Source organism: Amblyomma maculatum, chromosome 1 (genome assembly GCF_055883805.1).
Source record: "Amblyomma maculatum isolate TAMU_Amacu chromosome 1, ASM5588380v1, whole genome shotgun sequence".
In the NCBI taxonomy this organism is placed as follows: Eukaryota; Metazoa; Arthropoda; class Arachnida; order Ixodida; family Ixodidae; genus Amblyomma; species Amblyomma maculatum.
In genome coordinates, this window is record NC_139344.1 from 258,488,872 (window position 1) to 258,511,876 (window position 23,005).

Below are 23,005 nucleotides of genomic sequence, written 5' to 3' on the forward strand. Positions count from 1 at the left end.
AACATTGTTTAGCATGGCTCAATTCGCAACTAAATATGCACGCAAGCAAGCCCTTGAGCAAGGGTCGTATGGCCGGTATGGCCATGGCACGGCTATTTGGACGGTGTTGGATTGCAAGCGCGCAAATTTTGCGCAGCTGGCCAAGCGAGAGAGAATCTTGGCACATTGCGTGCATTTTTTTCCTTGTTGGCCTTGTAAGATGTTCCGTGTTTTAAACCTTAGCTTCTGCAAATGCAAAAACTTTCCGGGCCTATGCACTTGCTGCACAACAAAGTGAGTGGCTGCACAAGTTCTGCACTTTGCCGGCTCCTTCATCTAGGTGTCTGCAGCGAGTACCAAATTTGCACACATTGATGGTAAGGTTCCCCTCTTATCATGCGCGTTGTCTTGTTGCATGAAAGTCGTGATCGCAATTAATCTTGTCTGGCCTTCAAGAGAAGTCAAAGGTCGATTGCACGTAGATGTTCGCGGTTTCTTTCGCAAGTAAACAGCTCGACCGCAGTTTCGCTGCGGCTATCTGGCTGGAGACTTCGCTACCACGCAGGCACTGGTGCGTACCGGCTGTTGTAAAGCTGCGGAGATGGTTTGCGTTCACTGTGTGTGTATTTTCAAGTTTAACCAATGGAAGTATGTATACGTTCGGTGAATAGCTGCAGGTTACAGGTGGCTGCCGTTTCTGTTTCAATGTTTTCTTCGCGTGAGTGCTGCCGAAGGATCTGCAGTTACGTGCCATTCAATTAGCAGTGCTTCGTTTCGACTGAGCATGATATCGTGTCCAGTTTTAAGCAGGTTGGAGACAACTTAAAAAAAAAAAAAAAAGCAGGCTACTGATGCGCTGTAGCTGGCTGGCAAAGATGGGGGAGCGTCGACGCTGCTAAACGCTTGTTGTTGTTAACGGCGCTGTGATTCATGGAAAAAAAAAAAAAATGTCTTTTGACCTTTGATTCACTCAGCATGCCGCCAGATGCGAAACCTGGAAAGGGGATGTAATGGGAGTAATCGCATTGGGCGGGCCTTCGGTTATGCATCAAGCGTAGAAACGGTGGGCGTCGTAGAGACTGGTATGTAGCTAGAAGCAAGGACTTCTGATACGCTGTGTTCATCAACTGCCTAGAGGGTTCAGATAACCGTCTTGCTTTGGATAACTTAGCTCTTCTGCAGCGTTTGACGGTTGTGTTTTGGCCTTTTTATACCGGTAATACACCTCTTTTCTGCTACATGCATATTTGGATGCCTTGTTTTTTTTTTTTTTTTTTTTTTTTTTTTTTTTTTTTTTTCGTGTACTTTGGCGCGCTTCCCGTCCTCAGTGTAATGCGAAATGCTGTCTGTAATATCTGCCTTGGTTTGAGACATGACGCCCAGTCCAAGGTCCAGCTTAATCAATTGCGCGAAGCTGCTGATTACTGGCTGGGGTCACGGCTTTAAGGCTTTGCGGAGATTTTCTCTCCGCTCAGATTTGCTAACGTTTGCTCTTTCGCCTATTCTCAGTATCTTGAAGCGCAGCGGCATAAGAGATACGTCTCTTCACGTAGTAAGTACACTTCTTTCGTTTCTGTGAGCAACTTGTTGATTCACTGCGCTTGTTCGGCTTTTAACGGATAAACAATCGAACTTGCGATGTGTGTTCGGGAAACAAGCCGCGATGCATCTGCTTGCTGCTAGCTGTCTTAGAGAAAAAATAGTAACGAAATCAGTAGTACCGTTCGCGACCGTTGAGGGGCTCGGTACCAGAATGAATATGTTAAATTGGTACGTGGTCACCGTATCTAAAACGCACAAAAAAGTTTGCGTGAGAAGCCATGAGTTACGCTAGTGCGAACTTGCGATGTGTGTTCGGCTACACACCGGCGCATTGGTTTCGCAACCTACGCGGAGGACTACCGGGCCCGATTTCTGCAGACGGAGGAGTCCGCGTAGTAATGTAGTGCCATCAGTATTCAGATTGTGTCTAGATCGAACACCTGAGCGCATACCTCTTACCTCGCCTACGTCAGTAGGTTTATTTATTTTCTTTTTTTTTTTTAACTGTTTCCGTCCGGCTTCTCGTGAAGGCATTCATAGGGGCCAAGATGTGCTCCTGCCTTTCAGTGCTGTCCACTGGAACTAGTACCAAGGCAGTGTAAAGTAAGGGCCTCTTGCTGTGCATATGCGTTAAAAATGGTTGCAAAAGTTACCCTGGAGAACTTCCGTGTAAGCGCTCTAATTTGAAAGGCGTTTATTATAAAAATTACACCAGAGAGTCATTGCAAATACGGCAGCTTTAGTTTTTTTTTTTTTTTCATGTTCATAATTTCACTTACCCGCTCAGGACGTGTGAATTTGTAACTTTGTTTTGGTTTTAAATTTATTTAATTCATGTTTTGTTGCTGCAGTAGTGAGCGCCCCGTAATGTTTGGCACACGAATGCCTATTATCAGAATTTTGGAATCTAATTGCGCCAGCTATATATATATATATATATATATATATATATATATATATATATATATATATATATATATCGGCAATCCGCATATGAGCTACAGAGAAATGTGAATGAGTGGAAACCCGCAAGTGGATGTAGTTTAAACTCTCATTGCCACCTCTAGGAGATGCAAGGTTTAACTAAACTGCAGTTTAGACATTTTAACAAAAATTTCTTATTTCTGAGAACATTGTGGATTACCGATCAGTAATCGACGTCGCTTATGCTCTGGAACGTTCACACAACGGGCATGTTTGCATTATTTTTTTGGTTTCGTGTGGCGCTGTATGGAAATGGGAAAAAAATGGTTTCGAAAAATTTGCTCAGCCGTTGTTTTACTTCCTGTCATTTTTAAAATGTTCGTTTGCCCCGAGGACGTTAATGTCATGCGTGGTTCGGAGTTAGCCGAGTGGGTGCCTGGTGGATGACCTGCGGGAAGCCGCGAGCTGGCGGAGTGCGGGAGCAGCTGTGACTGGCAAACCCTGGGTGTTGATGAAGACGTTTGCGGTAGAATCTGATCGCTTTTGGCGGCGCCATCAAAGCAATTCAAATGCCGCCGTGTGTGTTGATAGTGGAAATTATTTCCTGATATACTCTTAAATTGGTACTAACGGACAAGTATTTTTAATGGAAGAGCTCTGAACGTTCCGTAGTATGGTGGAATGTAATTTCTCAGTAAGGAGAGGACGCTCTCGTCGCTGCCAAGTTAAAGGTGGCAGAAAGGCGGTTTGCATATCGAAATGTTGGTCTGCTACATTGCTTGGCCAAACATCTGCTGTCGTTATTAATAGCAACGTAACATACGTAGGTTACTTACGGCCACCGTCAGCTGTTCCTTGTTATACAGCGAGTGGAGTATTTTACGTCCCAAGTCCCGGTTCTTGATGGTCCGTGTCGTCAGCAGATTACACGGATCATTCGTGGGGAACAAGCATGGCTCAATTTCTTACGGTCTCGAAACTGTTTTTAGTACCGTTGAATAAATTCGTTCGGAGGTAGTTTTGTAGAGATCGCCCGGAGAATGAAGTCCATAGTTCCGATATTCTGAGCAGAGTTTTTGTGCCGGTATGGTCGTTCATTCACTTACCTCGCGTTCGTTGAGTGCCGAGCGCGCTCTCGCGCTCAATCCGCTGGCTCGACAAACGCGTGCGCAACGACGCGCAAGGGTCTGCCCTTTGCGCTGGCTTTTCGCGTCATTTTGAAGCCTTTAGTGGGCGCTGAGGTCGAGTTAGAAGGCCCCACTGGATCAGTTTAAAGGTATAGGACCGAAGTTCGTAATGGTGAACTGGGAATTAGCTTTGGCTTGCGCGCGAAGCGGGCCCAAACCAACACCTGGCGCTAGCTGTGAGTCATGGCTCCGTAATGCCACCGAACTAGTACAACGCAGCGCGCGCGCGCCAGATGAAAGTTCGCCGCCTAGTGAGCTCGCCAGCGTTGCGAGTTTAGTGAAACGCTGCGAACTAAGCTTGAGACTCGTGCTAAACAAGCGCTGGGGCCGGCTTTATGGGAGCGCGGAAGCGAACTTAGATCGGCCCGTAATACCTACGCCGAGGGCGCAAGTGCTGCGGTTATGTTCCGTGCTGCGCGTAGTTAAGTGGAGCTGTAATATGACATGGAACTGTCGTTCCCGAATATTTCCGCAAACAAAGCCGAGATCTGTGTCAAGCGCGCGCGCTGAAAGCAACAGGTGCAATCAGCGCGCAGCTGTTGACGCGGCGGCGTCCGTTAGGAGCCGCCTTCGATCACCTGTTGCGCGTTTCGCGAGTAGGGATGCTTCCGACATTGCTCGTGCAGGGCCCGTGGCCGTCCCCTGGCGGCCAGGGGTTCGCGCGCGGCCAGGTGGCGAACAGGTGGCGGCGTTTCACCCCGGCGCGCGGTCACCAGAAGCTGGTGCGGCGCGCCGAAGTTCGCGCCTCGAGAGACGACCACAGGGCGGCGATGCGCATTGTGTTTTATTGTTCGGGATGAGAGATGGGACGGGGGTATTTACAGAGCACTATGTACAACACTGGGCGGCGGCGCTCACGGGTGGTCCTCCTTCTTGAGCCGGTGCTTGAGGTGCACCTTCGCATGCCGCTTTCGCTCGTCGGAGCGCGCGAACTTTCGGCCGCACGCGTCGCAGGTGAAGGGCTTCTCGCCCGTGTGAGTCCGAATATGCGTGGTCAGGTGATCGGAGCGCGAGAAGGAGCGCAGGCAGATGTTGCAGCGAAACGGCTTCTGGCCCGTGTGGATGCGGATGTGCCGCGTGAGCTCGTCGGAGCGCGAGAACCGCCGGTCGCAGCCCTCGATGGGGCACGCGTAGGGTCGCTCGTGCACGGGCGTTTTGCTCGGCCGGTTGGGGTACTTGCGCGGCTTGACCGGCACCAGCTTAAGCGGCACAGGACTGTTCTGGTACGCCTGGCTCAGGATCTCGTGGCCTTTGCTCGTCGCCTGGTTGTACTCCGCGAGCGTAGCCGTCGACTCCTCGGGCTTGGCCGTAGCTGTCGAGGCGGCGGTAGGCGCATGGGGAGGCTCGTAGGCGAACCAGGGGTACTTTGCGGGCTCCGGCTCGGCCGTATAGGCGGGCGCCTTGAACGAGTCGAGCGGCGGGAAGGGCTCGGGCTGCTCGAAGAAGGGCCCCGCATCGGGCCCTGGCCAGGCGGTGGTGAAGGTTCCGCGGTAGGCGAGACGCCCGTACGGGTCCTTGGCTTCTTCGGTGCGAAGCGGACTGGTCGCCCCTCTCTCGGCAGGCCAACGGTGGGCTGGCTCGCCCGAGATGGGCACCGGGTCTGGGATGACCGCATCGGTGGCGAAGAATGTGATCAGCTCGGCGGTGGTAGACACGGGCGTATTGAGCGGGTCGTCGGAGCCCTCGGGAGGTGCGAGGCCGCCGGCGCCGGTCGCCTTGAACGACTCGAAGCTCAGGTTGAACTGGAGGCAGTCGCGAGACAGCGTGTCCAGCCCGTCCATCGTCATGACGGCTAGGGAGTCCCCATCCGTGTGGCAGCGACGTACGCGCTCGCGAGCCGCCGCCGCCGTATGAATGGGCCCCGGGGAGCCCCGCTGCCTTATTTGGCGAGCCGGAACCCCCGGCGTCCAATCGCGACACGCCGCTGGCCTGACGTCGCGCTGACGTCGGCTTCATTCACTGCGCCACCTTATGATGTTTAAAGGGCCTGCTGCGCAGCCGCCAGCGGCTAGGGCTCGGCGCTGATGCTGCCAGCCGGCACTTTCCGGCCGTAGCCGCTGATTTTCAGGCCCCGGGCTGGTCTGGGAACCGCGGTGGGGCACCAGGGCCCTGCTCAAATCGCATGCTGGCCGCAGCGGAGTCCGCCGCCGGAGCGCTGCCCTTATTTGGTCAACGAGAGTAGCCGAACTTTTCCGAGCGCGACGTCACGCTGACGTCGCCCGGCCGAGCAGCTTTCATTTACGGCGCGTCGCCATGGCGACGGAGGCCCAGCGGCATGCATTCGCCTAGCGCGCGCTGCGCACCTGCCGTTGCTTGGACACGTGGCTCGGAGCCGCGGCTCGCGATGCTGCGGCGTCCCCGAAATAGTAGTTCTCCATTGATCGGCAAACAGGCGCTGACGCGCTGCTACGTCAGTGCGCGTCAGCGTGCGTGGCTGCGGGCGCTAAGCGGGAGCGCGCCGCGGGCGCCGACCCGTGGCTACTGAGGGAGTCTGTGCGCAGGGCCGCTGAGATGGAGGTGCAACTGAAGAGCGCCACGGCGCCCGACCAGAGCCCGGTGACGGTGCGCACACACGCGGGCGCCACGGCCGAGAGCCTGCTGGGCGCCTTCTGCCACGACCGGGGCCAGGAGTACGACCCGGCGCTTGCACTCTACACTCGCTCCAATGAGCCCCTGCGTGGAGGTGCGTCACTGGGAGCGCTCCGCGTGCGCCCCGGTGACACGCTGTACGTGCGCCACCAGCGGTCACCGCACCTGTTCCTCGCAAACTGGGGGCTGCTGGGCGTGCTGTGCGCCGTGCTGGGGCTGCTCGGCCTGCTGCTAGTGTCCATGGCGTACGGGCTGACCGGGGGCCGTGTGCCCTTCGTGCACGGTATCGTGGTGGACGCCGGCTCTAGCCACAGCAAGGCCACGTTATACCACTGGGAGGGCGCCAAGTACCTGGGCACCGGCCGCGTCGTACAGATGGGCTACCGTGACGTCGACGGCGGCATCAGCAGCCTTGGACCGCGGCTCACGGGCCCGGCGCTGACGCAGGCCGTGAGGGAGGTGCGGGCAGACCTACAGCCGCCCGTCTACCTCGGCGCCACGGCTGGCATGCGGCTGCTCAAGTAGGCTACCTGCGCTTTCGCCCTCGGGGGGGGGCTGCCCTACAGAGGTCCTCTTTGCAGCCTCACCAACCCTATGGAGGCGGATGCCATCCTCATGGCGGTGGAGTGCGCACTGGAGCCCATGGGCCTGCGGCAGGCCACTATCCTGAGCGGCCACGACGAAGGCCTCTTCGCCTGGCTCTCCACCAATTACCTGTTTGAAGTGATCCCTCCAGCATCGGTGAGGAGAGCATACTAGTTCAGCCTGCTGCTAACAGCACCCCTTGTTCTGCAGGAAGATGCAGGCACTCTTGGTACTATGGACCTCGGGGGAGCATCCACACAGATTGCATTTGCTGTTGATGACGATGTGACGTCAAATGACGTGAGCACCCTGCAGCTGTATGGCCAGCGCTACAACGTGTTCTCTGTGACATACCTCTGTTACGGAGTAAATGAGATGGAAAGAAGGTATCTGGCCCACATAGTGGCTGAACAGGTGAGCAGCAGTCTGTCCCTGTCTCCCTTGTGCTCTCAGTCGGGCTGCTATTACAGGGATATGCAAGAAATGTGAAGAGTCCGTGTCACAACTCTGGCTTCAGTTTCAACAGAACTGCAGAAGACGTTTTTGAGAGCTACTGTACCAAGACTCCAGTCACTGAGGTCTGGCTGCAGCAGCATCCCAACACTGTAAGTGCACAGCATCGTGCAATATCTCATGCACAAAAATGAAGGGAAACAAAGAGAAGCATCACTGTAAAAATCGGCTTTATTTTGCATAAAACGAAACATAAAAAAAAATATATATATATATATTTTTTTTTTTTGCAGGTGTTCACATTTGTTGGGGATGGTACAAGCACTGGATGCAGAAATACCATGGTACAGCTGATGGACCCCAGCCTGTGCAAGAAAAATAATTACACTGACTGCATGGAAACACCTGCAGTGCCTGTGCCTCATCATATGAAATTTGTGGTAAGTCTAAAGAAATTATTTCCCAGCAGCATGCGATATTTCATTCACTGCACTCGTTATTTTCCAGGGTGTTTCCGCCTTCTTCTACACCATTAAAGGCCTCAACTCTACAGGCAAGTCCCTGAGTGCCTTCCTGAATGCCTCAGATTGGATCTGCTCTGCTTCCTGGGATGAAGCTGTGAAAACGGGCACACCCGAGCGCTTCCTTTCCCGTTACTGCCTACAGTCCATGTACATCCGGGATCTGCTGCTTGACAAGTATGGGTTCACCGAAGCCACTTGGCCTAGCCTGACATTTGAAAAGAAGGCGAATGGCTACGAATTAGGCTGGTCCCTGGGCTTTATGATCAATGCCACAAATGCCATCCCCGCTGCCCTGCCATCAGCACCCAGCATTGGCTTCAACTTGTTTGTCCTGCTTGTGGTGCTGTTCGTCTTGCTACTGGTACTGGCAGCGATCTTCCTCCTGCTGGCACGCAAGCAGTCGCGGGCCAAGCTGAACCCTCCGTCCTAGGCTGCTGACAGGAGCAGGAGAGGCAGCAACAGCACCAAGGGGAGACCCACTGCCAAGCGGACCGAGTGGTCACTCAGCTCTTCGTCCACTGCAATGCAAGCGAGCTTCCTGATGCATACTCTCCATCACTCAAGTGCAGTGCACAACCCTGCGGGCTGCTCAAGTGCACTGCCACTTTTCTCGACATGTGCCTTGTATACTCCATTTACATACTTTGATAGGGTCATCATCTTTGTTGACTGACTGCTTAATCAAAGTGAGGCAACTATGCAAGTTTATATCAAGTGTTATGAGATTGTTTTATGCTTGTTACATTGGAGGTTTGTATTACTCACATGTTTTACAAGGCCGGTAGAAGGTCTTGATGAGCTTTAGCCCAGTTCTTGTCTGACGGCGAACGCTTCCCAGTGTGATCAGGTTGCCAAACTCAATTTGGAGACGGTGCGCCTCAGGACCTGCACGAAAGCAGTGAAGGTTCTGAATCTATTGTCGCAAGAAATGAGGCACGAGGTGTCTTTTTCAAGCAGTGTTATAATTTTTTTATGGTGAAAATATCACTTGAATCTACTATGGAGAATAAAGAAAATATGAAACGTACATTTATGCAAGCTCAAACATGGATACCTGAGTGACAGAGTACGCACAATTTTTGTTTTTTCATTTTTTCCGCAAGTTGATTGTTTCCCGCGCCATAAACAACGGGTATGGTCAATAGCTGCACAAACTCCATGCTTCTTTTGTGCTATGTTGTCTGATTAGTGATCGTATCAATAAAATAATACTGCAAGTACAAATCACTTGTGTGTCAGAGTTTAATTTTTTCCACTCCTGCACATTGCTTTAGTTATGTGAAGGATGTATAAAATAATGACCTCTTCGTAGAGCGCCGAAGGGGGATGGGACGCTTTAGTGAAAGGGTTGCTGTCATTTTAATGAGGTGCATTTTCCGTGCTCGCACAAAAGCTGCCGAATCACGAACAGAGAACATATTTAGATTAGTCCTTTTGCAAGGCCATGGTCTGGACAATTGGCAAAACTTTCGTGCGCAGTAGTTCAGTGTTATCGTTACACGTTTGCGATTTCTAACACTGCGGATTGTTTTCTGTGTAGGAGTAACATCAACTCATAGCAATAAAGATGTAAGAAACGAGCTGTGCCTTCTGTGATAGTTATGTCGACAAAGGACACCGACAGCTCAAGAAAGCCACTAATGTCTTGGTCAGATGGTAAGTGGTTGCTTAAGTAGCTGCGCAAATATATACTTCTGTATGCGTTAAATTATTCTGGTATTCCAAGCTTCAGCATTCCAAATCGTTTGCGTGCCAAGCAAGTTTTTCTTTTTCCCCCTCTTTTATGTTTCTGCCCATGTGCGCCATGAAGGAAGAAAAAGAGCGCCGTAAGGGTTTTGTTTTTGTTGCAATCTGGGTTACTAAAAGAAAATGGACAATGTATGCATGCAGCTGCGCTCTACGCGCGCCTGCGTGCAATCGCAACAACGCTTCCTGAAGCTCAGGCATTTCTCCGTCTGCTGACACCGCATGGAATGCACAGGTGGTGGGGCGAGTTTTAGCTTTTGTTCAATTCTATCCTCGCTCTTATTTCGACATTTCGCTTCTGTTAGTCAGCGAGAGGACGCACACTGTGAAGCCAGAAAATGCGCGTGACACGTTATGTTTCTTTTTATTGTGTCTTGTTTGATTGTAGAAGAAAAAAGCGCGTCGTGTGGGTAGTAGTAGTGAGTCCGCTCGAGCACCGGGGCTCGGTAGCCGGAACCAGGGTACACCTCCCGCGGCCGATTGCAGCGTGTAAATGGCGCTGAGTAACGGGTTACTTCACAGCTGTGTTGGGGGTCGCGCCCACGACAGCGTGGCGGCTGCCCGCGCTCCCGGGAGCGCCCATTCAGGTCGGGCTGTCTGCGAGGAGGAGGGGGTTGTGCGTACGCGCGCCTTCGCCACGCGGTCACGGCGAAGGCTACGTCACGAGCACGTCACACTCGGAAAATGGGGCGGGGCTTTCACCCGCGCTCGCTCTCCAATATTGCGCGCCACTGCGGCGGCTGCGCCTCAGCGCTTAACGGCTCCTCTCTGTGCTTTCTCCGCGCGTGGACATTTTTCGCTTCCGCCGAGCAGAGTGGGACGGGAGTCTAGAGCGTACTAGGATAGTAAAATGTAGCCAGTCGATCTGGCTGTGGCAATGACGGCACAAGGAGAGGCGAGATGTAGCAAGCGCCGTCGCAAAATTCTGTTCCTGCAGCCCCTGATGGCGTGATTTTATTCGCCACTAATTAAGACCTTAAACATCTTTGTTAATTGTGCCGTCAGTGAAATGTCTGAAAGTTGGTTTTTATGAGCTGCAATTTTTCTCTGCTTCCCCGGCACATGATGAGTCGGACACAGGGAGTCCAGTGGCGGGCATTTGTTTAAGGCTGGCACCATAACTCTGTCACTGTGCATCTGGAAGAGTTAGCTGCAGCCGCGATCAGTTGGTGTGATTCCATAGTAGAACTCTATGAACTGAAAGAAACGGGACAAGCGCTTCTCCGCTGTGTACGTACGTGCCATCCTTTCGTGCAGTCCTATCTCCAGCACCATGGAAAGAATAAAACGCACGTTGCATTATTAATTTCACACACTGAACGACACTACAAATTAGACATTCGCGTATGGTTTTCGGTGGCCGTTGGCTTCCTTCGTGTGTCATGGAAGGGAGCTAGGGAGGAATGAGACTACGAGGAATTGGCGATTTCGTCGACGGCTTCACAGAAGGAACTTGCCGCCCTCCGAACCGCGCCCCGCTCCTCCTTATGTCTAACCCCGAGTGCTGCTGGCGTGCAAGCCACGCCTGCCCCCGCTGCTCAATTAGTCGGGAGACCGACCGGAAAGCCGCGCATCACCCGTAGTAGTGGCACGAGCAAATGGGGCACGGTGAAACAGCCTGTCGCGGGCCCGCCTTTCTGCGCATTTTTTCACCACACACTAAGTCTGTGGCGGATTCTTGGCTCGTGTAGGACCTCACTCGAATGCAGGAATAAATTCCAATTTTGTAGACTCGATTTTCGAAAACGTGTGCTCGATTTCTCCGCCCAAAATTGCGAAGTCCGACGCAGTTTTCTGCCAATGAGAGTGATCCAACAACACCTGTAAACTGCTCCCGATTCGCCGCCACCTTGGCCAGAGCAAAGAGCCAATAGAGAGCCCTTTTTTGCGTGTACGCATGCAACTTTGTGAATATGGTGAGCGCCTGCCAACTCGGCACGGCTTTGTTAACGTAGTAAGTTTGACAATGGTAGTTACCTGGTTTGGAGGCGCGTTATGCAAACACATAATCTGATGAACCAAAAACGGCGAACGCGAGATCGCCGCCAAAGGTCTTTATCCAAAGGGCGGTGAGTGCGCCATCTATCGTCTGCAGAGGACTCACAAACCATGCAATGCTCGCCTCGGGGTCCTTTTGATCCTAGTGTTTTTCTTAGCAAACAACGGATAGCCCCACCGCCGGCGGCAGATTGGCGTTGGTGACTTTTGGTTGTTCGATTTCTGTGCGTTTCCATCATGCGTAGCCAAAACAGCTATCAGCAAAGTTACCACGATGAGCAAGCTCCGTGTGCAGTTTCACCGCAAACGAACCAGTGGCTGAGGCGGGTAGATTTTTGAGTGTTCGCGATAAAGATGCGCATTGCTAACTATTGGTAATGCTTGCGCTCTAACGCAGCCGTAATTTGGTGCGAACAGAAATGCACAGCAGGTGCGCCATTTCATTTGCTCCGCACCACACCCGCCTGAGGAAAGACGGGATGCAAGCCGACGCATACCGCACGATGCAGATCCCGAATAACGAACCTTGGTTACTTTTTCGCATTTGGCGGAAACTCAGGCTCCGTGCCAAGTGGACTAAAGTATAATCCCTTTCCCCGTTCATCCGCGCGTCTCTCTCTCTCTGTGCGTACGTGCGCGCGTGCTTTGCGCCTAGAGGCAAATTGCGAGGTTGAGAACCTCTTCATCTAGGTGGGGACTCATTTCGAGTCAATGTTTCAACCAGAAACTGGTGTTCCTTAGTCCTGAAAGACAGTTTCTGGCAGAAACATTGGCTCAGAGTAAATCCCTAATGAAGCGTGTCTCGCCGAGGCTTGGACTGTCAGATTAGACTAGCACAGAGCTCCTGCTACAATTAGGAATCCACAACACGTTGGACGAACTCGCAGAAGCGCAGGACATTTCGCAGCTAGACAGACTGACGACAACCGTAGCTGGACGACACATACTCGAGCGGCTTGGCATTGGCTACCACCGTCAACACGGTGAGAAAGAAGAGATTCCGCGGAACGTCAGGGACGGCATCCGAGTCGAACAAGTTCCGAGAAATGTACACCTGACGTATAATCAAGGCAGAAGACAGGCCAGAGCCCTGCTGCGGAACTACGGAAAGTGCGCTTCGTAGACGCTGCCGAGTATCAAGACGATCGACGATACGCTGTCGCAGTCGTCGATACTGCCGGAACGCTTGTCCAATCCGCCAGCATTAAGTCCCGATACGCTGAAGTGGCTGAAGAATTAGCCATCGCACTTCCCATATCTGATCCTGATTGCGGGATCGTTGTCAGCGACTCGAGCACGATAATAGAGAATTACGCCAAGGGGAGAATATCCGTGGAAGCCTGGCGAATAATCAAGGACTTGAAACACTAACCGGACAATCTCTAGGCGAGGAGAGCCCTGTGTTGTCTCCTTGCCTATGTTATGTCGTTTCTGCGGCTTTGTTCCTTACGATGCTTCAAAAGATGCCTGTTCAACAGGCGTCACAGAGGCGACAGCATTAATAGTGCTCCTCCTTCCCGTCACCTTTCGTTCGCAAGGGTTTCGGGATCTCACAGCCTCTCTTTCGAGGAGGCACTCATGCGTCCGGTTGGCAACCCTGTAGGCACGCATCCTTTTTTTCGCTCTTCAAAGCGCTGACTGCATCGTCACGTGAGCGCGCCTGTACGAAATGCTTGTACTGATTGCTTATTAAAATCTTTGGGAAACGAAAAGGCAGCTTGGTTTAATAGGGTTTAAGGTCCCAAAGCGACTCAGGCTATGAGAGAAGCCGTAGTGAAGAGCTCGGGATAATTTCGATTCCCTGGTGTTCTTCAACGTGCGTTGACATCGCTCAGTGCGCCTTGCATTTCGCACCCATCGAAACGCGGCCGCCGCGTCCTTGGAGCTCAGCAGTGGAGCGCCAAGCGCAAGAGAAAGAAAAAAAAGAGCTCTGAAATGAAAGCGTGTGTGCGTGGGAGAGAAACGCAGAGAGTGGATGCAGCATAGGGATATCGGCGGCGTTCGTATAAAAGCAAACGAAAAAAAATAATAAGAGTCTATCTGACGAAAACTTGCGCCAGCGCCGACATCGACTCACTGGTTCGCACACTCCAGAGGATCAGGTGCATATTGCGAGTGTTTACGTATTTGTATGTATGCTAGAGACATAACGTGCGCGCCAAACTCGCCATTTGGATGACGCGCTCGATGGCGAGTCAGAGTCGAGGTACGACGCGAGCGGTGCCGGCAGAATAAAAACTAAGGAACAAGCGAGAGACAATCAGTGCAAATACGAAAACAGCTAGGAAGGGGAGGTGGGGTGAAGGCAGAGCATTTGAGGAAAGAAGGGGGGGGGGGGGGGCGCTCACGTAGTATATGCACGCACCACACTGCAGGCGGCGCATGTTGACTATGGAGCCGTCATTTTCCACGCTTCTTTTCGACGAGAATGTGGCGTCTCAGGTAAAAAAGAAAAATGCAACCGATTTAACTTTTCTGGCAAAATGCGAAGTGTGTGATGCAGCACGTCACGTTTCATTGCGCTTCCGGTTCGAGGCTAGGGTTTCAAGGTGAGTATTCGTTCAAAGATCGGCGAAATTGGCGACTGCCGGGGAAGGTAATGAAAGTTGGAGACCGCTTAATGCACCTCACGAGGACGGACCAATCAACGATGAGTTTGAATCCGTTGCGGACCGACGTTTGGAAGTCGATGAAGACGACGAGATGCACTGCGCGAGAGAGCGGCAGCAAACGTGACCAATCTCCCTTGTGGGTATGCGCCATTTTTACGAGGACAATAACACGTCGCGCAGCGGCCAACCAAAGGGGTCTTTCGCTCGCGCTGCCTCGAGATCGAAAGTTCTACTAAGGCCTTACTAGCCTCACGACTGGTGTGAGCAGAAAGTGGCAACAAAAATATAACGTGATTTCGTACCAACATTGTGGCGCACCTGTTATTTGTGCAGCAGCGTTCTGAGTGGTGCCATTTCGCTTCCCATATATCATCCATCACCCAAGACGGAGGCTAGTTTGAGATAGGGATTCCAACCGACCATATATGTGCCTCTAATTGTACGCCGTTCATTATATAGGTGTCCACCGAGAAATCAGACAGATATTAATGTGCAATCCATTCCCAAAAGCAAAACAAAGAAGAAAAAAAACTAACGACTTTTAACACTTTCCCAAATTGTGTGCCAGTTTATCAATGCTAAACCGCCAAGCAAAACCTTGCTAACATTTCTTTCAAGGCAGAACCCTTTTCCTCCGTTCTCCTCCTATCCCCGAGCAGCCCGCCTAGCGGTGACCACACAGGCCGGGACTCACTGCGGCATCTAAGGCTCATTCAAAGGTTGAGGGAAGCTATTATTCCTCGGGCCTATGTCCGGACCTGTCGCAACGAGGGTTTTAAACATGGCGGCTTTCTTTGAGAATCATCTGCCATGGAGGAAGAAAAAAACTGTCATCTGCCCTCGAGCTGTCGCTCAGTGCGCGCAAGTGAATCGCAAAGAACGCGAGCTACTCTGGTAGACGCGCGATCGGGCGTTGACTCTCGTCCGAAGAGGTGTGCTCAACGGGTCCGGGGAGACGCATGCGCAAATTTCCCAAGCCGAAAGACGCTTGTTCAACGCCCGTGCCTGCGAGTTCCAGCAACCGCTAAAGAAGAAATAGTTTTGATGCATTCTTCTTCGCCGCCAGCTCGAGCATCGGATTCCTTCTCGTCCGCCCATGCATTCGCAGAAGCCATGAGCGCTACGTCGACCGCATCACAGCAGCAGAAAATCACTTCTTTAAATACGCAGGCAAGCCAGAGTCCATTCCTAGCAGTTCTGTCTTCAAGGCAACCGACCCGTCGCGATACCGCCGTCCTGGTCCCAATTTTATCACGTCCAGAACAAATCCACCTCTATCTCATTGCGCCCCGCCGGGGTGGCGCAGTGGTTACAGCGCTCGACTGCTGTGCCCAAGGATGCGGGATCGAATTCCCGCCGCGGCGGCCGCCTTTCGATGGAGACGACAAGCAAGGCATCCTTGGGCTGTGCAATATTAGTGCATGTTGAAGAACCCCAGGTGGTCGAAATTTCCGAAGTTCTCCACTGCGGCGTCTCTCATAGCTTGAGTTACTTTGGGACGTTAAACCCCACAAACCAAGCCAGTCTATCTTACTGCAGCTGTGAAGGAGGGAGACCGGAAAACAGAAAATGAAGCCGAAAGGAGACGGATAAGGACGGGTGATACAGGGCTATAAAATTTCGCGGGGTGCTGACACCTCCCCCACCCCCTGGCTACGCCCTTGTTCGGGTGCTGCATGCATGCCTCGACCGAAAGACCGCGCACCGAAGGAACGGGCACCTGGCATCTTCTACGAACTCGACTGTGCTGCCTGTTCCAGCTACATCGGCGAAATGAAGAACTTTCCGCAAAAGCTTCGCCAGCATAGATATGCTGTCCGAAATTTCGACCGAGAGGGCAGTGCTTTTGCGGAGCGTTGGGAGGACGCGGGCCATCGCATCCATAGTCACGCAAAGGTCGTTGACATCGAACCCCACCCTTTTAAGCGAATACTCTTCGAATATTGGTACATTGAATCACTTCCGTCAGCGTGTGTGCTACATGGCGTTCCCAACGTCGTAAAGTCTGCCCTTCACCGTCCCGCGATGACCATTATTCTTTTCCCAACCCGGGTAGACTTACGCGCTGGCAACACCCTCCCTTTCCTGGAATAGTGGCAGTGCAAGTGAAGGTTAAAACTCGCGCGTGTCTGTTGCTCTCAAAGGTGCCGAGTCGGTACCGAAACGTCTGTTCCTCTCAAGAGGTTTTAGCATTTCTACCTGCATTCTCTAAAAAACGAAAAAAAAAAAAAACGTCCTCTGAAGCCGATTTCAACTTTGACCTTTGCGAGCGGATGAGAGGCTGCGTCACGGAGGAGGCCTACCTCATAAGAGCACGTGTCTGCCTGAGGTGCGGCGCATAACGATGATGCTCTAATCGGAAGAGGAAAGACTGCGACGCGTACCGAGCCGTCTCTAATCGGGAGCGATGGGGAAAAGTTCGGCCAGTGGGCAACCGCTTCAAAAGCAAAGCGAAAAAGAAGGTGACGTCACAGGCTGCTCCGCCGCAGCTGCCGCGATGGCGGCAGGGGGGAGTCTGCCTTGGCATTCGCAGCTGGGCTATTCTAGCCACTGTAGCTGGGCATCAGTGACCACTTTCTGCAGTTGCTCTGCCTGGCTTGTCTGTCCAACAGTATCGTCGTGTGCGAGGACGGGAACAGTGGGCAAAGCGGGGAATCAACGGTGGCCGATGCCGTGGCCATGAGGACAAACCACAGCACAGGGGCAGAATTGTCTCTGTGATGCACATGTAATGTATGGTCAAGAAGCATAACCTCCTGATTAACTCAGCAATACAATATTTAATCATTGAGACGCAACAAGCATATATCCATGAAAAGGCCAAGCATAACCGTCAGATTAGCTCAGCGAAGAACGTTTAATCAATGAAACACATAGACATGTGAAAACATGCTGCTGCTTGCTGCACGATAGTCCGTGATGAACCCAAGAAACCGTTTGCATTTCTTATCTGGGCGAGTTATCGTTTAAGGCCGGTAAAAATACTATTTAGCGCCGGCGGTAGGCTGGCACAAATTTTCAGTCAGCTGTTTTTCAAGATCACCTACAACTGTTGTATTGACGCTTGATTCCTCAAGCCAATAATTGAAAACAGCTAATTAGTCTTTTACTAATACCGACACGCGCCATAGTGAAACTATAGTACACTTCTCGGGTACGGAGAAACTATGTAGAAAGCAGATGTAGATGTTACATTGTACTTTTCCATTCAGTTCAGTTCAGTTCAGTTCAGTTCAGTACAGTCGTTCAGTCGTGTCCGACTCTTCATGACCTTATGAACCATGTCACGCCACGCTTTCCGGTCTCTCACTATCTTCCTAACATCACATAACTTCATCTGCAGCGCCTCGAGGATGCCATCTAACCATCGCGTTCGCTGTCTACCCCTTCTCCGGCGACCCTCAACCTTTCCCAACATCAAATCCTTTTCCAGAGACTCCTCTCTTATATTGCAATTACGCCATTCGTTAACGAAGTGTGATTGGATTAAAACGAAAAATAATACCTGGTTTCAATGTGTTTCCTTTGAAAGGTTTTACAGTATGCACTTCTTGTTATGTCATATATATATATATATATTTAACACACTGATCGAAGTTAAACCTCATAAACGTATTAGCTGGTTGATCGATCACGATTCAAGGCACGGGGTGTGGTGAACAGATGATGTAGTGCTGATTCCTGAGTTCGTTGCTAGCAGAAATTTCCATGTCTTGAGTAAATTGTGACAGATAAATAATTACCCAGTTTTAAACTATGAAATGAAATGCCAATTCTTCATAACACATAAATGACGTTCGGCTCTTTAGCTAGCATGTGTGTGTGTGTGTGTGTTATATATATATATATATATATATATATATATATATATATATATATATATATATATATATATATATATATATATATATATATATATATATATATATATATATATATATATATATTCGCGGCATTTAATGCCCCAGGCAGCTGTGCAGTGCCGAATAGACTAGTTTGATTGTTAAGTCTCTCCCTTATTGACTACTTCTGTACTCTTCGCTTCATGTTTGTTCATTCATTCGTAAGGATTACCCGAGCGTGTCCATCTGAACATCGATTGCTGTCGCTCTTCTGTTTTGTTTGTGCCTCTGTATTGATTGCGTCATATCCTCCTCAACAGAGCGCGCTCACCTGCCGTCGCTTGTGACGCACCAGATGCTCTGGTACACATTTCGTCGGAACGCACGCTGACGCATTTTTTTCCCTCTCTTTTATCGGCCAGGAGTTTCGAAAAACTTGACGCAGATGTCCAGAAAAAAAAAAAAAAATCAGGAAAAGAAATGTAGGTTGTCTACAATTTAGCGCAATCCAGATGTCTTTTTTATTTCTTTCAGCTTGGACGAATTAGAAAGAAAAAAGAAATGTAGCAGGGACGAGGCAATCGTTAAAAAGATGAACAATGAAAGTTCCGTCTGAACCGTTGGAGTCGATATAAACTCGAGCAGTGTTTCCAGTGACGAGGAAAATAGGCTGGAGCCCAGTAGTTCCGAGACAGCTGGTTCACTTGGTGACATTTAATACGGTGACATGTGGTAGCTGCACCAACAGACGATCCCTGGAGACGGGCACGACCACCACTCGTAATGTCTGGTGGCAGCCCTTTGATATTATTGGTCGCGGTCAATCACACTGCACCTGTCTGTCGCCTGCAGTGTTACCCTAGCCAGGGGACTGCAGGTGGTCTATCCTCGCTCTGGACCATATACAACAGATACTTCAGTCAAACTTGGGATTACCCCCCCCCCCCCCCTCCCCCCCTCAATGCTGCGTCTGCGCGATGCCCAATAGTGGTGCCTCTGAGGTGCGTGTATGGCCCGCAGAGTTGGCGGTGCGCGCTATGCTGTAGCATAGCGCGCACCGCCAACTCTAAGCACTGCGTTACCGTTACCGGAGCACCGGGGAGAGAAGTACGCACGTGGGACCGCAGGGCACAACAGTACCGCAAGCGTGCAGAACTTTCGGCAGTGTTTTCCTTGAAAAGAAAGATGCGAATTTGCGTCAGTGGCTATTGTTTCTGATCTGTTGCGAGCTAAGAAAAAGTAAGTGCGGTACACCACCTGCGATGCCTTTTCGTGGCCCGAGCGGCGGCTTTCTCGCATGCAAAACATGAACATAATGGCGGACCTTCGCGCACTCTGCTCTCTGCGGGAGCATGCAGAGGAGCATTAATGTGATTCACAGCAACGCATGATGGTAGGCCAAAGTCATTGGTTTCAGACTTTTGGTGCGTTCTTGCTAGACTCCGCCATTTTTGTCGCTGTGCGACTTCTGACGCCTCCAGGTGCGTGCGGAACGCTGTATCTGTGTCGGCCGTTTGCGTGACGTCACAAGACGACATGCCATGGCCTAATTGGCAGAAGGCTGTCAACTTGGGCAATCGAGATGGCAATCGAACCCACCGGAACCCTTGCATCCCAAGTCAGACTGACTACTGCGTGCAGGCACGTCCGCACGACTCGGTTGAATCGGGGTTCTAATGCAGGGTGGTCTTTCGCATAGTGTGGTGGAATACGACGGTATGCCAGTGAGTATGTGCCACCCGAAACCGAAGGGAAAAGCGACGTGCAAATGCACCTAATTCGCATTTAGTTCAACCGCACCAATCGACCGGCATTTCTTTACGTTTCTTTTCTTCTTTTTAAGGGGGAACGAAAAGGTGGGAGGCATTTGCCGCTTCGTTTTTGTCCCCCTGAACTTGTAGTGTTTCCAATGTTAGATCCGACTTCGGTGACGCAAAATCTCAGGACTACACGCAGAGTCAGGTCACAATGCACGCTACAGCCAGGACGACTGCGTGAGCGGTGCCTAGACCTGAAACGCGCTCAATTAGCAGCACCACGCTAAGTGTGGAACTGACCGAAGGAAAACTGTCCTCATTCACAGCCTGCTTGCCGGCAACGCGTTTTCCCGCGATCGATAACGAAACCTGGGTCTGACGAGGAAAGCGCGTAAACGATCGCTTGTGTGCCTTCCACCTGTGGATACATATTGAGCAGCCACGTACGCAACCGCCCTCTAATGACGGATCTCCTTAGGCGGGAAGCGCAGAGGTAAGAATAACAAAAAAGGCGCCCGCGGAGGCTATGTAGCGGGTTAGAAGTTTCTCTTCTTGGAGGATTATTCTATGGCCAGTGAAAAAGCTTTTGCCAACGCCTTGCTGGTACGCTTTGCGCAGCTCGCTCATCAAGATTTGAAAAAAAAAAAAAAAAAAAGAGAGAGAGAGAGAAAGAATAAACGATGAAAGTAAAACCTGCGAATTATTTTTTTTTCCCCCTCCCTATGCGAGTGCGTTGTAGAAAAAATTCCCTTTCAGCGAGTACCGGCTAGAAAAGTAACAAGAGAGGCATCCGGTCGCCCATCCGACAGCCTTGACCGCTCCTTCAGCGCGCCCCAAACACCCGAAAGATGCCTGGACCGTACGAGGCGCAATGGATGCGGCTGAAACTCTGAGGCGAGGGTTTCCAACTCGAGGGCAGCATAAAGCCCGCTGTCCACGACGTCTTGATCGGCACGGACGGCCGAGCGATGCCACTGAGCCCACAGGTGGCTCGCTACCTGGGGGCCCGGCATTTATCAATGGCAGCAGTCGTGGGAGACGCCGCGTAGTACGCACGGCTCGCAACGGCAGCGCCCACGTATCCTAGCGTTGCGCAAGGGTTCGCCGGCCGTGCCAGTGCAGCGCCGATTTTTGCCCGGACACCTGTTGGCGCGCTTCTTCCCGTTCCGATTGCGCCATCCGCCTTCGCGGAGCCCCGCAGTGAAGCGCTCCTGCGACAAATAGGCGCGATACCCCACGCGCATGGCTCGAAGGAATTGTGTTGGCGGTCGACAACTAGCCTAACCTCTCGCCAGCGCCTCAAGTGGTGAAATAATGACGCGTCCTGTAGTGGCGAGACGTGCCAGAGAGCTCATGGTCACAGAGTGGATCCCGAGGAATCTGAGCTGGGCAGGCTGCTTCATGGAAAAGGAGAGACGACGCAGAGGACGCAAGACTAGCCAGCATGGCTGCTGCAAGTGGCCCAGTGGAGCAGAACCGCGCACGAAAAAGGCATCCAAACTGCTTCGTAAACGCGTGACCTCGATTGCTGGGAAGAGCGCAATTTAGGCACGATTTTGGCGTCACGGGTGTTTTTAACGCGTTTAATTGAACGCTGACTTTGGAAAAAGTGTCCAGCGGTCGCGCTGGTGTGTGAAGCGTCGTTTGGCAGTGCACAAGCTAAGTGGCTCGAAGGAGAACATCTTCGCCGTAACTCCGCCGGAACGCGGCTGTTCCTTCAGGATGGAACTCTACCGCACGATGGATAGACAAAGTATATTTTAAGCGAATGAATTTCTGTTTACACTCTGGCACCACTTTTAAAAATGCTTCACTCTTGCAGTTTTCGCCGTAGTGTGTGCATTGTGATAAGTGGAGCCAGCGCTTGGCTGCTGGCGTCTCTTAGCGACCGGTGTCTACCTGAGGCTGCAGAGCTAACGGGAACATTATAGAAAAGAATGCCGTTAATGGCGAGTCCGTTGTGGCATCAGCGAATCCCGAGTTCGTGTACGTCATCTGTCCAGTGACTGGGCTACATTAAACGAGTGCGGTCACTGCTTCGCTCACGCCAGAGGGTCTTTCGCAGTGTTGCCATAATTGTCTCCCGCTGCTCTAGAAATCAGGAAAACGCCCCTAATTTTCTCTATTTTTCTCCTTCGCCGCATCACTCCCAGGGAGGAAGTCGCATACATGAAGCAGAACCACTGGGTGCTGAGAGATGCGTTTTCATCGTGTCGCACTGTTAGGGTTAACAGTGGTAATATGTTGATGACCTCAATAAGTTGCGGCTATATCAAGCTCCCCTAAAGTGCATGCCTGGTTGGTTTGTGGGGTTTAACGTCCCAAAGCGACTCAGGCTATGAGAGACGCCGTAGTGGAGGACTCCGGAAATTTCGACCACCTGGGGTTCTTTAACGTGCACGACATCGTACAGCACACGGACGCCACTCCGTTTCGCTTCCATCGAAACGCAGCCGCCAAGGTCGGGTTCGAACCCAGGTGCTCCGGCAGTGGGCGTCTTACCACAGCACCACCCCGGCGGGGCTAAAGTGCGTGCCTTTTCATCAGGCGCCAAGTACGCACATTATAGTATACGCAACGGGCGTCGACGCCGTTTCTTTGGAAACCAACGCAAACTATATACACCGGGACAGGAGAGTCGGACGCCTGCTTCTAGCATTCGGCGCGAACGCTTCATCTACACGGATTTGAGCACGTCCATCGGACGGAGGTAGTCAAGAAGGCGTGCTGAATCCTTACTTAAACAAACTTGGAGGCAAGACATATATTTGACTGATAGGGGTTGAATGCATACTGAAAATATCTCTCCATTCATATATATTGATCCTAACTGTTCCAAGCGATCATATTTATTTTCTAGCGGTCACGATGCTTAGTTTATTGCTCGCTTCTTGGGCCGCTACGACAACATCAACAGTGGTTTATGCCAGTCATGAGCTAAAAGCAGTTCATTCCAGAATAAGTAGTGAGTGTGGCACCTGCTTCTGACAAACAAGGGTAACAAATACGCTGGTAAAAGTCGTAACACATTCGAGGTTTGATCGAAAGGTGATTCCGTGCAAATCACCCATGTCGCCTTAAGTTCATTTGTATTTCACAGCAGCAGCGGGCTAAAATTTTTGGACAGGTCGAAGTTACACTTCCACACATTACGGAAACCCGTTTTGTGTAGAGAGAAAGAAAAAAAAAAAAAAGAAAGAAAATTGCGCACCGCCTTAACGGCACAATGCCCCAAAGGTGATCGACCGCCAGGCCAAATTAAACTCA

At 51.4% G+C, this 23,005-nt stretch overlaps 3 protein-coding genes across 5 annotated transcripts in view; 1 reads left to right on the plus strand and 2 right to left on the minus strand.

Moving 5' to 3' along the window:
• The first annotated feature begins 55 nt into the window (after positions 1-55).
• Positions 56-9,010, plus strand: NTPase (ectonucleoside triphosphate diphosphohydrolase NTPase). 3 transcript variants are annotated; one of them, XM_084590961.1, is made up of 8 exons: positions 56-356; positions 1,489-1,531; positions 6,134-6,742; positions 6,803-6,962; positions 7,017-7,220; positions 7,277-7,411; positions 7,553-7,699; positions 7,767-9,010. In XM_084590961.1, the coding sequence occupies exons 3-8, from the start codon at positions 6,144-6,146 to the stop codon at positions 8,211-8,213; spliced, it is 1,692 nt and encodes a 563-aa protein (XP_084447087.1). In that variant the 5' UTR covers positions 56-356; positions 1,489-1,531; positions 6,134-6,143; the 3' UTR covers positions 8,214-9,010. The 3 variants fall into 3 exon arrangements, with proteins under 3 accessions (XP_084447087.1, XP_084447086.1, XP_084447089.1); XM_084590960.1 differs by lacking the exon at positions 1,489-1,531 and having other exon boundaries at positions 57-356; XM_084590963.1 differs by lacking the exons at positions 56-356; positions 1,489-1,531 and adding an exon at positions 844-1,195.
• LOC146206317 (uncharacterized) lies at positions 4,393-5,467 on the minus strand. The gene has a single exon (XM_084590968.1). The coding sequence runs from the start codon at positions 5,417-5,419 to the stop codon at positions 4,487-4,489; it is 933 nt and encodes a 310-aa protein (XP_084447094.1). The 5' UTR covers positions 5,420-5,467; the 3' UTR covers positions 4,393-4,486.
• Positions 8,210-23,005, minus strand: part of LOC146206318 (uncharacterized) — a 52,845-nt gene continuing 38,049 nt past the window's right edge. The window contains exons 7-8 of the mRNA XM_084590970.1: positions 8,549-8,668; positions 8,210-8,301 (exon numbers count right to left, since the gene is read on the minus strand). Of these exons, the coding sequence (XP_084447096.1) occupies positions 8,210-8,301; positions 8,549-8,668 (212 nt within the window). The remainder of the gene's footprint in view (positions 8,302-8,548; positions 8,669-23,005) is intronic.

Coding starts and splice junctions, on each gene's coding strand:
- LOC146206317 (XM_084590968.1), bottom strand. CDS start 5,419: ATGACGATGGACGGGCTGGACACGCTGTCTCGCGACTGCCTCCAGTTC.
- NTPase (XM_084590961.1), top strand. CDS start 6,144: ATGGAGGTGCAACTGAAGAGCGCCACGGCGCCCGACCAGAGCCCGGTG. Junction 6,963..7,016: donor AAGTGATCCCTCCAGCATCG/GTGAGGAGAGCA, acceptor CTTGTTCTGCAG/GAAGATGCAGGCACTCTTGG. Junction 7,700..7,766: donor CTCATCATATGAAATTTGTG/GTAAGTCTAAAG, acceptor GTTATTTTCCAG/GGTGTTTCCGCCTTCTTCTA.